Genomic DNA, 14,295 nt, shown 5'->3' on the forward strand with positions numbered 1-14,295 from the left:
CCCTTGTGCTTCTGGGCCCAGGAGCTAGCACTCACCTGCAGTAGTTGTGGCTACCCAGCCCCAGGCGGCGGGCACTGCTCCTCCAGGATGTATACACTTTGCTCTGCAGTAATGGGGAGTCCCAGCGCAGGCAGCGCACGCCCGAGGAGGTGATGCTGTGAGTACCGCGGTATTCTGTACCACGGGCGGAGTAACACGCTGGGGTAGCTGGGTAGGAGGATAAATATTTATTACACTGTTTGGACATTTACGTACTGATATGGTATACAAATACTGTTTTACATTATATACACAGATATAAATGTGTGTGTATATATACATACATATACAGCATATAAAAATATCACTTGTGAGCACATTCACATGTCTTAGACCGGTCTGCAACCCTGCTTTTCACCATCATCACCTAGCATACAGTGCTCCCACTTGTCTTAAAGCCATTATTACATACATTATATATATATATATATATATATATATATATATATATATATATATATATATATAATCAAAAAATAAATAGATGATACCGTTCTGTGGCTAACGAAATGCTTTTATTTGTGCGAGCTTTCGAGATACACTGATCTCTTCTTCCGGCGATGTTACAATGAATGAAGCAAGGATAACTTAAAAACAGTGTCTCTTGGAATGTTATCTGTGCTTGTCCTTGTGTGGATGTGTGGATACCTCTACATATATATATATATATATATATATATATATATATATATATCTTGATGGTATAAGGTTTGTATTTTAAGGCAAAAACAAGGCACAAATCCCGACGTTTCGGTCCTCAAATGGGACCTTTCTCAAGTTGGCATAATTATTTACAAATATACATATTTAGTCTTATAAGAGCAGTACTGGATTTGGTAATATCAAACAATGTAGAAGTAATAACAAATATTCAAGTCCTGGAACATTTGGGTAACTGTGATCATAACATGGTCTCATTTGAAATAAAATGATCAAAAAACAGATTACTTGGGTTCAACAAAGACCTTAAACTTTAGAAAGGCAGATTTTAATAAACTGAGGTCTAATCAACAAGTAATACATTGGGATGATGTTTTTGCAGGGAAAAATGTAGAAGATAAAAGGGCAGTCTTTAAAACATTGTTAGAAAAGCACACTTATCAGTGTACAGTATATATACCCTTGGGTAATAAGTTTAAAAGAAATAAATCAAACCCATTGTGGCTAAATAAACAGGTAGGGGAGGAAATGGACAAGAAGAGGAAGGCGTTTAGATTCTTTAAGTCAGAAGGGACAGAGACATCATATCAGAATTATAAGGAATGTAACAAAAATTGCAAAAGGGCAATCAAATTAGCAAAAATGGACAATGAAAAAAGGATTGCAATAGAAAGTAAGGTCAACCCTAAAATGTTCTTTAATTACCTTAATAACATAAATAATGAGAAAAGAAAATATAGGACCCTTTCAGTGTGAGATGGGTTGGCAGATTATTGGAGATAAGGAAAAAGAATAGGTATTAAACAAATTATTTGCCTCTGTGTTTACCAGGGAAGAATCTAGTTCAATAGTAGTGCCGCAGGAGGAAGCCACAACCTCCATATTAATGAACAATTGGTTAACTGAGGAAGAAGTTCATAAGCGACTTGAAAAAATGAAAGTAAATAAGGCACCTGGCCCGATGGCATACATCCAAGAGTTCTCAAGGAGTTAAGTTCAGTAACAGCCAAACCATTATATTTAATATTCAAGGACTCCATTTCCACAGGCTCAGTACCACAAGATTGGTGTAAAGCAGATGTGGTGCCTATATTTAAAAAGGGAGCTAGATCACAACCGGGAAATTACAGACCTGTAAGCCTAACTTCAAAAGTGGGGAAACTACTTAAAGGTTTAATACGGGATACTATTCAGGAATACCTAATGGAAAAATAAAATTATTAGTAATAGTCAGCATGGATTTATGAAGGATAGATCATGCCAAACTAACCTTATTTGTTTCATTGAGCAGGTAAGTAGGAATTTAGACCAGGGTAATGCAGTTGATGTGGTCTACTTAGATTTTGCAAAGGCTTTTGATACGGTTTCACACAAGAGGTTGGTGTACAAAATAAAGAAAATTGGACTCAGTAATAATATATGCACCTGGATTGAAAACTGGTTAAAGGACAGACAACAGAGGGTTGTCATAAATGGAACTTTTTCAGGTTAGGCTAAAGTCGTGAGTGGAGTACCTCAGGGATCGGTACTGGGACCCCTGCTTTTTAACTTGTTTATTAATGACCTTGAGGTTGGGATCGAGAGCAAAGTCTCCATTTTTGCTGATGATACTAAATTGTGTAAGATAGTAGAATCAGAGCAGGATGTAATTTCTCTTCAGAAGGACTTAGAGAGACTGGAAACGTTTGCAGGTAAATGGCAGATGATGTTTAATACAGATAAATGTAAGGTTATGCATTTGGGATGCAAGAATAAAAAGGCGAATTACAAATTAAATGGGGATAAATTGGGGGAATCCTTGATGAAGAAGGATTTAGGGGTGCTTGTAGACAGCAGGCTTAGCAATAGTGCCCAAAGTCATGCAGTAGCTGCAAAGGCAAACAAGATCTTATCTTGCATCAAACAGGCAATGGATGGAAGGGAAGTAAACATAATTATGCCCCTTTACAAAGCATTAGTAAGACCACACCTTGAATATGGAGAACAATTTTGGGCACCAATCCTAAGGAAAGACATTATGGAACTAGAGAGAGTGCAGAGAAGAGCCACCAAATTAATAAAGGGGATGGACATTCTAACTTATGAGGAGAGGCTAGCTAAATTAGATTTATTTATATTAGAAAAGAGGCGTCTAAGAGGGGATATGAGAACTATATACAAATATATTTGGGAACAATACAAGGAGCTTTCAAAAGAACTATTCACCCCACGGGCAGTACAAAGGAGTCGGGGCCATCCCTTAAGGTTGGAGGAAAGGAGATTTCACCAGCAACAAAGGAAAGGGTTCTTTACAGTAAGGGCAGTTAAAATGTGGAATTCATTACCCATGGAGACTGTGATGGCAGATACAATAGATTTGTTCAAAAAAAGGTTGGACATGTTTTTAGAAGGGAAAGGTATACAGGGATATACCAAATAAGTAAAACATGGGAAGGATGTTGATCCAGGGATTAATCCGATTGCCAATTCTTGGAGTCAGGAAGGAATTTATTTTTCCCCTTATGAGATATCATTGGATGATATGACTCTGGGGGGTTTTGTTTGCCTTCCTCTGGATCAATAAGTAAGTATAGATATAGGATAAAGTATATGTTGTCTAAATTTAGCATAGGTTGAACTTGATGGACGTCTTTTCTCAACCTCATCTATGTAACTATGTAATATTTAATAAAAACTATATATACATATTTATTAATGATGATTAATAAAAAAACATGTTTATTGTGAAACGTTTCCGTAAGAACTGATACGTTTATCATGTAATAAAGTCTATATTTTCATTTTGAATTTATACACAGATGGTGTAACCCTTTAGTATCTCTCAGAACTGCTATGTGTAAATATATATATATATATATATATATATATATATATATATATATATATATATATATATATATATATACACACATACATACATACATACATACATACATACATACATACACACACAGGAGGCCTGAACCTCCGCTGCTTGGAGCCTGGGGGTGTACTTGGATCGTCTGGTGACAGCGCCTCCACCTGTGAGGGATCCAGACAGCACCGGATAACCCCTTCACAGGACCCAATGCAATAAGTACACAGTGTATATAATAAGAAGCTGATTGACATGCAATAGTCAACACAATAACACATATAACGCGGCCTCGCACGGCCTTACCCACACACCATACCCCACTGTCCATTTACTTAGTCCACACCCAGGTGAGAGTGTCCTTCAATGTACAGAGGTGCCCATGACACCTACCCAACCCAGTGTCCACAGAAGCCGGCCCACCCGGAAGTGTGTGACAGCGCTGCCCACAGTGTATAGTTAGTGCACTTTTTAGATGGGGTATACCTGCCGGGTGCTCCAACACCCGGTAGCACAAACTGAAGACAAGGGGCCGTCCAGTCCCACGCCGTCAGCGATGAGTCCGCCTCCACGTGGGGTGGTATCCAGCTTGAGGGTCCCACCTTAGCAGTCTCTTTATGCGTTGGTGGTCTAGTCCCAGACCACAGGCCGCATCTGCTGCGCGGCGTCCTTTGCTGTGTCCATGACACTAATCTGATAATGGGGCAGTGTCCCTGTCTAAGGGGCATGTCCCTGTAGCAGCCACAACCTACAGGGGAGTCGGGGCCTAGGTGGGGCCTAATAGAGGGTCTCTGGCCTAGTGCAGGGGCCACAGACACCCTGCATATACACCCTCGCCCTTCTGTGTGTAGGGAACAAAGGGGACCCAGGGGGACCTGGCCACACACAGACATACACACACACACATATACCATATAAAAATATTACTTGTGAGCACATTCATTCACATATCTTAGACAAATCTGCAACCCTGCTTTTCGCCATTATCACCTAGCATACAGTGCTTCCAGTGCAGCAAGGGATTCTGGGAAATGCATGCAAATGAGCACACAGTGCCAACTTTTGTCTCAAGTCTATTATTACATGATACCCTTAAGCCAATGTTTTAAACACAGCTTTTAAACATAGCCTGGGATGAGATGCAAAGCCAGTGAACCCACTCACAGACAGACTTTTTCGACCTTTTGGGTCTCATCAGTGTGAGGTTGGTTGTACTGGCTTTGTAATTTGAGACGTTGGGTAGGTCTTCATCACATATTATTTAGGTTATGGTGGGTGAAAAGGTGACTAAAAACCCTCCACCATATAGCATATAAAAATAGATAGATAGATATGGCAGAGTGCCATCTGGTGGTACTCACCCACACTGCAGGCTGCGACAGCACAGTACTCCCAGTTGTACCCTCCTTCCTTAAAGACATAACACCAGGGCTTGGAGTCACCGTCTGGGTTCCTGTGTGGAAAAGTAATGTAGAAACATAATGGGGTATGAAAGTTCAGCAGAAAGAGCAGAGAGAATCCTCATTCAGTTGACAAAGAGATACTGGCTCCAAATAATCATCGGAGTATGCTACAACATCAAGTTATCGGAAGGCAATATTCAAGCACACAAAGAAAAATTTAGCAAGTCAGTAAAGTCAAATGAAAGTAATTGTAATGACTTAAAGAAGTTATAGCAGCCTCCAACATTACATGTACATGAAAGCACCTTCTTCAGGGATGTATGTATTTATATAGCGCCATCCAGGTGCATAGCGCTTTACAGAAGAAATACACGTGACATAATAATATAACACATAATGGGAATCAGCGCTTCAGACATAAAACAATAGGTAAAGAAGTCCCTGCCCGAAGAGCTTACAATCTAAGTGGTAAGTGGGGAGAACTTACAGAGCCAGTAGGAGGACGTTCTGGTAAGTGCGCCTGCAAGGGGCCAAGGTCAGTGCATATCAGATGTACAGTATCAGCCAGCAGAGCTACCTATTTGCTTTGTTAAAGAGGTGTGTTTTAAGAAAGGTGCTAAAGGTGGATAGAGAGGGTGCCGGTAGGATATTGAGGGTAAGGGCATTACAGAGGTGTGGGGCAGTCAGTGAGAAAGGTTATAGGCTGGAGAGGGCTTTAGATACAAAAAGGTGTAGACAGAAGACATCCTTGAGCAGAACGCAAGAGTCGGGAAAGTGTACAGCGAAACATTAGGGCTGAGATGTAAGGAGGGGCAGAAGAGTGTATAGCCTTAAAAGTGAGGAGATTTCGAGTCTCTCTCCAACATTTAGCGATTTTTAACTAATTTCTGGGAGGTCGGGAGATTCCGCCAAATATGTTCACTGCAAATCTGGCAATTATTCATAAAGCAGACCGTGACCCCTTCCAGTGTGACAGCTACCAACCCATCTCTCTGTTGAATTCGGACATTAAAATATATAGCAAAATACTCGCCAACAGATTAAACCCAATCCTGCCAAGACATATTAATATAGCTCAGGTTGGCTTTATAACTGGCAGGCAAGCATCAGATAATACCAGAAAAATAATAGATATTATAGATCATGTACAATCTACTGATAAAAAGGCAATCTTACTCAGCCTGGATGCAGAATATGCTTTTGACAGGATTAATTGGGCTTTCCTGGACAAAACCATGCAATCTTTTGGATTCTCTGGGCCTTTCCTGGAGGGGGTCAGAGTGCTCTACCACACTCCTAGGGCCCTGGTCAAACTCCCAGGAAATAACATCGAACCTATAATTATAAAAAAAATGGCACAAGGCAGGGGTGCCCACTATCTCCCCTTCTATTCGCGCTCACTATAGAGCCCTTAGCGGCAACAGTCAGACTGCATCCGGACATCCGATGGATAGATTTTGGAAGTAGAACATGCAAGATATCATTATTCGCAGACAATGTCATCCTGACACTAGCTAACCCTGTGATATCGCTTCCCAATCTGATGCAGTCTCTGGGGGAATTCGGCAGACTATCAGGATACAAAATAAACGGAGGCCCTGAATCTGACTCTCCCAGGTCCAAAAATCCAAAGCTTGCAACAAAAATTTAAATGGCGAAACGACTGCCTTAAATACTTGGGGGTCAACAACTCCAAACATTACGAATCCCTATACCAGGACAATTACCCTTCCCTATTTGGGAAAATCAAAAAGGACATACTGGACTGGAGCGATCACCAGATCTCTTTGTTTGGAAGAATGGCTTCTATAAAAATGAATGTACTCCCTAGATTACTATATCATTTCCAAACTCTCCCAATCAATATCCTAAGAAGGGAACTGAGAATAATACAAAATCACATCTTCAGATTTATTTGGCAGGAAAGAGACCCAGAATCGCTACATCAGTCTTGCTAGCCTCTAGATCAAGAGGAGGTATGGCAGTCCCAGACATAGTTAGCCCAGCCCAGCTACGCCAAATAGTAGTGTGGAACGCGGACCCAGCCAAGTATTGCTGGGTGGAAATGGAGTCTTCGACCTCAAAAGACCGCCCAATACCCAACATGCTATGGCGACAAGAGAAAAAAGAACCAGGACAGAAAGGATGTGTTGGGTCCAAAAAATTCACGTTGAATCTCTGGGCTAAGGTAAAAGATAAATAGAAACTTAGATCCACGGTCTCCCAGCTCTTACCTATTTTTAACAACCCTGACTTCCCACCGGGAATAGGATAATTTTGTTATGTTAAAAAAATAAAAAAAATAAGTAGGTTTGATGACTTTTTCCACAAGGGGAAGATGCTGAGAACTCAAGCAGCAACATCAAGCCCCAGATTTACCGCCTTTTCAATACTTGCAAATAAGACATTTTCTCTTATCTATTCTAAAGAAATCAGAGCTACCGGAAATCACAAAATTCGAAGCTCTCTGCAAAGGCGCAGAGTACAAGAAGGGAACGATAACGAGAACATATGCAAGGATAGAAGTGGCTGGGAATACCCCGCCTCACAGATACATGGCCAAAGGGGCCAACGACTTAGGAACTGAAATAGACTGGGATGACTGGGACGACATTTGGGACAATGCCGCCAAAACATCCATCTGCACAATTACAAAAGAAAACATCTATAAAATAATCAATGGCACCCAACGCCCTCAAGACTAAAACAGATTTTCCCAGAAACCTCAGACCAATGTTGGAGGGCATGTGGGCAGGGAGGCAGCATAATCCACATCTGGTGGGAATGTCCAGCAATACAGAAGTACTGGGGAATGATACAGGAAATCAAAGTCACTACTGGCCAGACCATCCCACTTGACCCTGGTGTACGTTTTAGCCAAGCCGACCGAAAAAAAAACAACTCCCTGATCAAACGCCTAATCTCACATATCCTGACGGCCGCCAGATGCGCAATAGCGGCAGCCTGGAAGAGCCAATCACCCCCTTCCAAACACATGGTCATAAACAGAATAGGGGAGGTAATGCTGATGGAGAAACTCTCAGCCTTCCTCAGACACACTACCGAAAAGTTTCATAAGACCTGGGATCCATGGCTAGAAGCTCAAACTTAGGAGAGTGTCAGGGTAACAAAGAGAGGAACTAGATTCAGATAAAGGAAAGAGACGGAAAATGGAACAAAACATTCTTATGCCAAAAAGAATATTCTATGCCCCACACCTCTGGAATGCCCTTCCCCTCAATACCCGACTAGCACCCTCTCTATCCATCTTTAAGACCCACCTTAAGACACACTTGCTTAAAGAAGCATATGAGTAGCACCGTGGCTAATACTATACGCCTGATACATCAAGCTTGGTCCCCTGCAGACACACTTACCTGAATGCCCTCCTACTGTGATTTTCCTCCTACTGCCTCTGTAAGGAATCAAATTCTTCGGTGAATATTTGAGTCACCTACGATTTGCAGACGACATTCTAATTTTTGCCACAAGTCCAAAAGAACTCCAGCAACAAATCAGAGAACTCGTCCAAGCAAGAAAGAAGATGGGCCTCTCCGTATGTTCATCAAATGTGTAAAGTCTACAAAGATCAAGTATTGAGAAAGGATGGGGGGGGGGGAGGAAATATCTCTCATGTTTCCTCCTGTATTGAAGGACAGCTGGCTTGTTTGATGACTGACCCGCTCATCACCTCTACGGTCCACAAAATATATATGTAGAAGTTAATCACACCACTCCTTATTTTTTTATTGTAGCATCAGGAAATAACTAAAAAAGGTGATCACAGCAAAACAAAAAAACAGAGACAATATAATACATTCTGACTTCTCATTGTCCCGGGGGCGGATCTCCGTCTGCCACTATATATGGGAAACCGTTTTACTGTGGGAGATTACCTTCATACATCTGGAGCCTACAGCAGATGGAGGCACTGAGTACCATGGAGTAAATGTCGGGTATGTACCCCAGAAGCCTGTTCTGCAGTTGCCCCCCTAACATCGGCGGACACCTCAGCCTCTTGTGAGCCTACAGGTAGCATGCACCATACACCTGGTAACAGGGAATTCTCCCATAGGGTGGGGGGAACACTGTTACATATGTATATCTATTTGGCGCCTTCTATGTACATAGTGCGTCACAGCAGTAATACAAGTGACATAATAATATAACACATAATGAGAATAAGCGCTTGAGACATAAAAGTAACATTAGGAGTATCCTTACATTCTCTGAATATGTGCAAAGAGAAATGTAGCAATGATAAATCTTTCTGTCAGACTCTAAGTGTTTGAAGTGTATATGTGTATCTGTATTGAGCATGATTCATTCTCATGACATAAACATTGTATAAATAGCATGTGGGGTCACATATGTTATGCCTGTAACCCTCCATCTGGTCTGAGTTAGTACCCTTCCTCCCTCCCCAGTTCCCCAATTTGTTAACTTTTGCTTTATTGTTCCACTTTCCCAATGTTTTTGCTATGCTGATATTTCTTTGTGCGAGTCTTCATTTTAATATTGGCACGTTCTGTGCGTTGCCTAGCAACGAGATGCTATTCTCGCTAGACGCGTACTGCCGGGTAGCGGGTCTGCGCGCCTCAAAGTGAAAAAAAGACACGCACCCACATCATGTGCTTCTGATGATATCAGATGCGTAGGGCGCACATAGCGGCAGACGGAGAGCTGAAAAGAACAAATAAATGGAACAGAACTAAAGGAAGTCGAAAACTGTCTACCATGCCAGCAAGTATCAATGGATGGAAACGTTTCCAATGAAATCAATTAGAGAATGAACATTGGATGAAGCCAGGTGGAAGAAACATGACAATCTTTCAAGGGAACCGTGTTAGCGCCTTCGCTCCAAGGAGGAGGAAGCTACAGGGGAGCCGGGCACAGTGGGCTGTATTAGTGCCTGCGCACTTGGAGTTAACAAGGGACTGGGCCTGCTCTAAAATCCATATACTGGAATGAAAAGCACGGGTGGGGTAGACGGGTTTGGGGCCAGATGTCTGTGGTGGGAGGGGGTTACGGTGCCCCATATCATATACCCCGGTGGACCCTAGATGCCCTAGTGACAGTTCAAAATTCTGTAAACTCGAATGGGGATAAGATTAGAGTTACCACGAGTCTCACCATTGGAGCTTAAATCAGTGGATTTGCTAAACCTAAGGACTCATCTGCACAATCATTTAGCTCCAAGGACTTTCTACCGATACCCCATGAACCTTAACTCTCTGCCCTGAGGCAGCCATGCTTAGTGCGGCCAGCCACTTCCCTGTAAGATTTAGGCTTTTGGTACCTTTCTCTTTATTTAGCTGTTCCTGGTCTGCATTTCTATTCTTTGTGTACTGTATATTAACCTTGCATGCCTTTGTAATGCTACCCACTGCTGTTCTTTCTGTTTTTGGTGTGCTTCCTGGGAACCCTGTGGCCTCCTGTTTGATAGTAAGGCCCCACTATCCCGAGACCTTGTCTATTTTTGTAGATATCATGTTCTTTATCTAATGAAGGGCGTGTGACGCAACACGTTATAGACATGATGTTGTACTGTGACCGTTTTTACGAACTTGGTGGTGGTAATCTACTGTTTTATTTTATAAGGCTGTTGATGCAATTTTTGTTGCTGCTGTTAAAGAATATTTTTAAGATAATAAAAGTGTGACTTTATAACAGAGTTCTTTAGCTCTCCTCTCTATTGCTGCTGTACTTGGAGGTTTCCAGGCCTCTTTATGCTAAATAGCAGCCAACCATTCTCTGGTTAGCCTGGGAGAGCGCTTTTCACAACATTTTTTTTCAAATCCCACAGGATTTGTGTGCCACTCTCTATGGCTTTGGTATCTTGGGCCGATAACAGGTGAGGTACCCTGTGGAGGAAGCAGGCATTTACTCAGACAGTGGAGGTCTTAGTGGTGCTTGTGAATGTCACACAACCACAGGTTGTGCCACACTACCCTTTGTTTTGGCACAGCCGGATTCCCTTGCAGGCTGCGTACAAAAGAAGCATCTCCCAGCTGATTTACTGGTCACTTACCTTGGGTGCCTGTAGAGATAGACATAAACATATCACTTGAGAGCACATTCACATGTCTTAGACAGGTCTGCAACCCTGCTTTTTGCCATTATCACTTAGCGTACAGTGCTTCCACTGCAGCAAGGGATTCTGGGAAATTACATGCAAATGAGCACACAGTGCCACCTTTTGCCTGAAATCAAATTTTACATGGAACTCATAAGCTAATGCTCACTCCACCTATGGTGGAGGTTTCTTGTTGCCTGTGCACCCAACATAACTAAAAATAAAAAAATAAAATTAATATATATATATATATATATATATATATATATATATATATATTTATATATATATATATATATATATATATATATATATATATATAAAAATAATGTTCCCCCCTCTGGGAGATTATGACTATGCGATTGCTTGGTGTAGTGCTGGTTACCTGCTGGGTACAGGAGAGATGAGTTTCCCGTGATGGTGTGGGGGTACAGGGCAGACCTTTAGGGATCCCTCTGGTTCTTCTCGTCGTGGTGTCAGCGCCTCCAGACATAGGAGGCTTCAGCAGTGCCTGAAGGGAGTCCCCGCTATGACAATCCTTAATCTCTCAACCTCTCTCCGTACAGACTGTAGCAGAGCCACAGCTGGTGTTATTGCAGCGTATGCTCAGATTCACTGGGTAAATTCCGGGCTTCTGGATGGTACTGGCCTGCGAGTATTGGTGAGGCCTAGCTGGATTATGTTATGTGTTCAGCCCATGAGGGGCTGAGCACATGTCTCCCTCCCTGCTGGGAGGAGACGTTCTCCAACACATCCTACCCCATGCAGGGGCTGGCTAGAACTCACTGAAGGTCTCACACCTAAGGGGCTGAATTTCAAACTATAATTTAGGCACTTCCTTCCTGTAGCTCAAAGAGGGAGGGCCCAGCACATGCACCACCACTCAGGAAGTCCGCATGAGGAAGGGAAAAACCCCATAGGATAGTCTGTCACTGTCCACCTCTTATTAGAACTTACATGACAGGAGAAGGTAGAGAGTTAGCTGGAATAGCCACCGCTATACTCTCCCCTAGGTGAAGTCTCCAACGGCCTCGCTTGGATCCAAATATGGGTACCATCCGTCCACCTGGTCACTGAAAACAAATACAGGTTATAGCAGATGTACAAATAACCTCATACTGTACACAGTTTACTAACCCTTTATCATCCACTGATAACAGCGATGATAATAAGATAACTTATTCTCCCAATGGGAAGATACAAGAAAAAAAACTCACTTGTAATGTTTTGGGTCCGGCTTCTTCACCACTCTCGCATCGAATAACTTAGTTCAGATATAGTATATCTTAGGAGGACCAGGGCACTGTCTAACCGCTACTCTGTCTTTAAAGATACATGTGCCTATGAGCCATTCCTCCATTACAGAATGAATCTCGTCATCTTTAATAAACCTGTCATCACTGGTTTTGGTCTTAATATTCTCAATGTATGTATGTATGTATGTCTTTATTTGTATAGCGCCATAAAATGTACATAGCGCTTCACAGTAGTAATACATGTCATATAAATAAAAAATATAAATAACACATCATGGGAATAAGTGCTTCAGACATACTGTAAAAGTAACATTAAGGAAGGAGTCCCTGCTCCGAGGAGCTTACAATCTAATTGCAATGACTGCTAACCTCAACCACTCATGTCGGTGTTGATCTATTTAGTCCATTATGGGCTCAGGTACATACGGAAAGGTGTATCCGTGAGATTGACGGTACCTATTACAGATAGCTTAAATCAGCTCTACTTAACCTTTGGATTTTATGGCCATGTCCCTGACCAGGTAATACCCAGAATTGGGATTTACTTAACTCAACCTCCTGGTAGAATATGGAGGGACCCTTGGGGGTTCTTACTCCCAAATTTATTTCACCCATCCTCTTGCGTAGGGCTTCTGCTATCTCTTCCTGGGATAGTTGCCCTACCTCCCACCAACAGTCCACAATAGCACCATTTACCAATAGAAGTCTTGTTCTATTAAGAATAGGGGCATAACCCTCAAACATGGGTTCCCACCACTTAAGGGGTTCGCTGGACTCATGTGAACTACTGGACCTGGTGTCCATCTGGGAGGACACACCAGAAGTAGCAGATTTATGGGATAGGGATGAGTCCCTAAATGACATAAACGACCTGGGAGACCTTTTCACAGGAATGTGGCTTGAATTGGGTATTTCACCATCAGACCCAGATGAGCACCCATCCTTCCTCACAAAGTCTCAGTCTCTCAAGTCCATGGACATACCCCAAGATAACTTCTCACAAGGGACTGTTAGTACAAAATTAGCAGCATCAGGATTTGCCTTCCCTTTACCTCTAGTGGATGGTGTTGGGCTAGGGACAGGGGCTGGTGATGGGGCAGGGACAAATGAGGCCGGTGATTTGGACCTAGTAATGTCCATGATTTTTACCGGTAGGTCGGCCACGACCTCTAGGGGACAGTACGGGGATCTTCTGAAACGATCCACGCCAGCTTCTTCCCCAGGTTGGGGTCTGTAGTGGAGCAGACGTAGACGAACACCGTCCGGTACTCTCTCCAGTAGGCAACAAAGGAGGTTCCGCATCCGACATGGCGGCCATCTTTACGACATCATCGGAAATAGCCAAGCTTGTGAGACTCCCAAGCAAGCCCTTGCTCTGCACCGGCAGCGATGTCACTTCCGATTGTACATGCCTCACCCCGCGGCATGGAAAACAAGGCTCAGCCGGGTTCCGTCTCCAGCAAGGCCGCAGCGGACTCCTGTCAGGTAGAAAGTGATAGTCTCACCCAAGTGCAGGTAGGAAATGTCATCGGCATGGATTTTTTCCTCAGTGGTGGTGTCTTGGCCAGCACCAATGTACGCCTCTGGCACGGGTCTCTTCCAGACCTCCAGCAGCAGCTCCTCACTTGTCACCAGCTCCGCAGAAGTGAAGCTACACAGGGTGTGGCAACTCTTCCCATAGGTTGAGACAAAGTCCTGATTGGTACAAGGCATTGCCCCTCCGCTAGGTGGAACACAAGGTTGGGGTGGGATGGACCAAGTAGTGACCAGGCAACGGATGAGCAAGTCACAATGAAGGGTGTGGCTACACTTTGCCACTGGAGAAGGTTGCAACTTTTCAGAACTTTTGCAAAACAGGAGGTGGTTTTGCAGATTGGGATTTTCCAGAAAGGGCGCTGGCCTCCTTCAACCCATGCGATCCCACTGGTTTGGTGGGCGCGCCACCTTGGCTTCACTACACACTCCATTTTGGGAGCACTGCAATAGAGCTAGAATACAATTACACGG

At 43.0% G+C, this 14,295-nt stretch overlaps 1 protein-coding gene across 12 annotated transcripts in view; it reads right to left on the bottom strand.

The window, feature by feature from the left end:
- Positions 1–14,295, bottom strand: part of PLAT (plasminogen activator, tissue type) — a 64,331-nt gene that overhangs the window by 17,150 nt on the left and 32,886 nt on the right. For all 12 annotated transcript variants that reach the window (XM_075601526.1, XM_075601538.1, XM_075601529.1 and 9 more), the window contains 2 exons: positions 4,915–5,006; positions 36–207 (listed from right to left, as the gene is read on the bottom strand). In XM_075601526.1, coding sequence (XP_075457641.1) covers positions 36–207; positions 4,915–5,006 — 264 coding nt within the window. The remainder of the gene's footprint in view (positions 1–35; positions 208–4,914; positions 5,007–14,295) is intronic.

This window comes from Ascaphus truei, chromosome 5 (assembly GCF_040206685.1).
Source record: "Ascaphus truei isolate aAscTru1 chromosome 5, aAscTru1.hap1, whole genome shotgun sequence".
Taxonomy (NCBI): domain Eukaryota; kingdom Metazoa; phylum Chordata; class Amphibia; order Anura; family Ascaphidae; genus Ascaphus; species Ascaphus truei.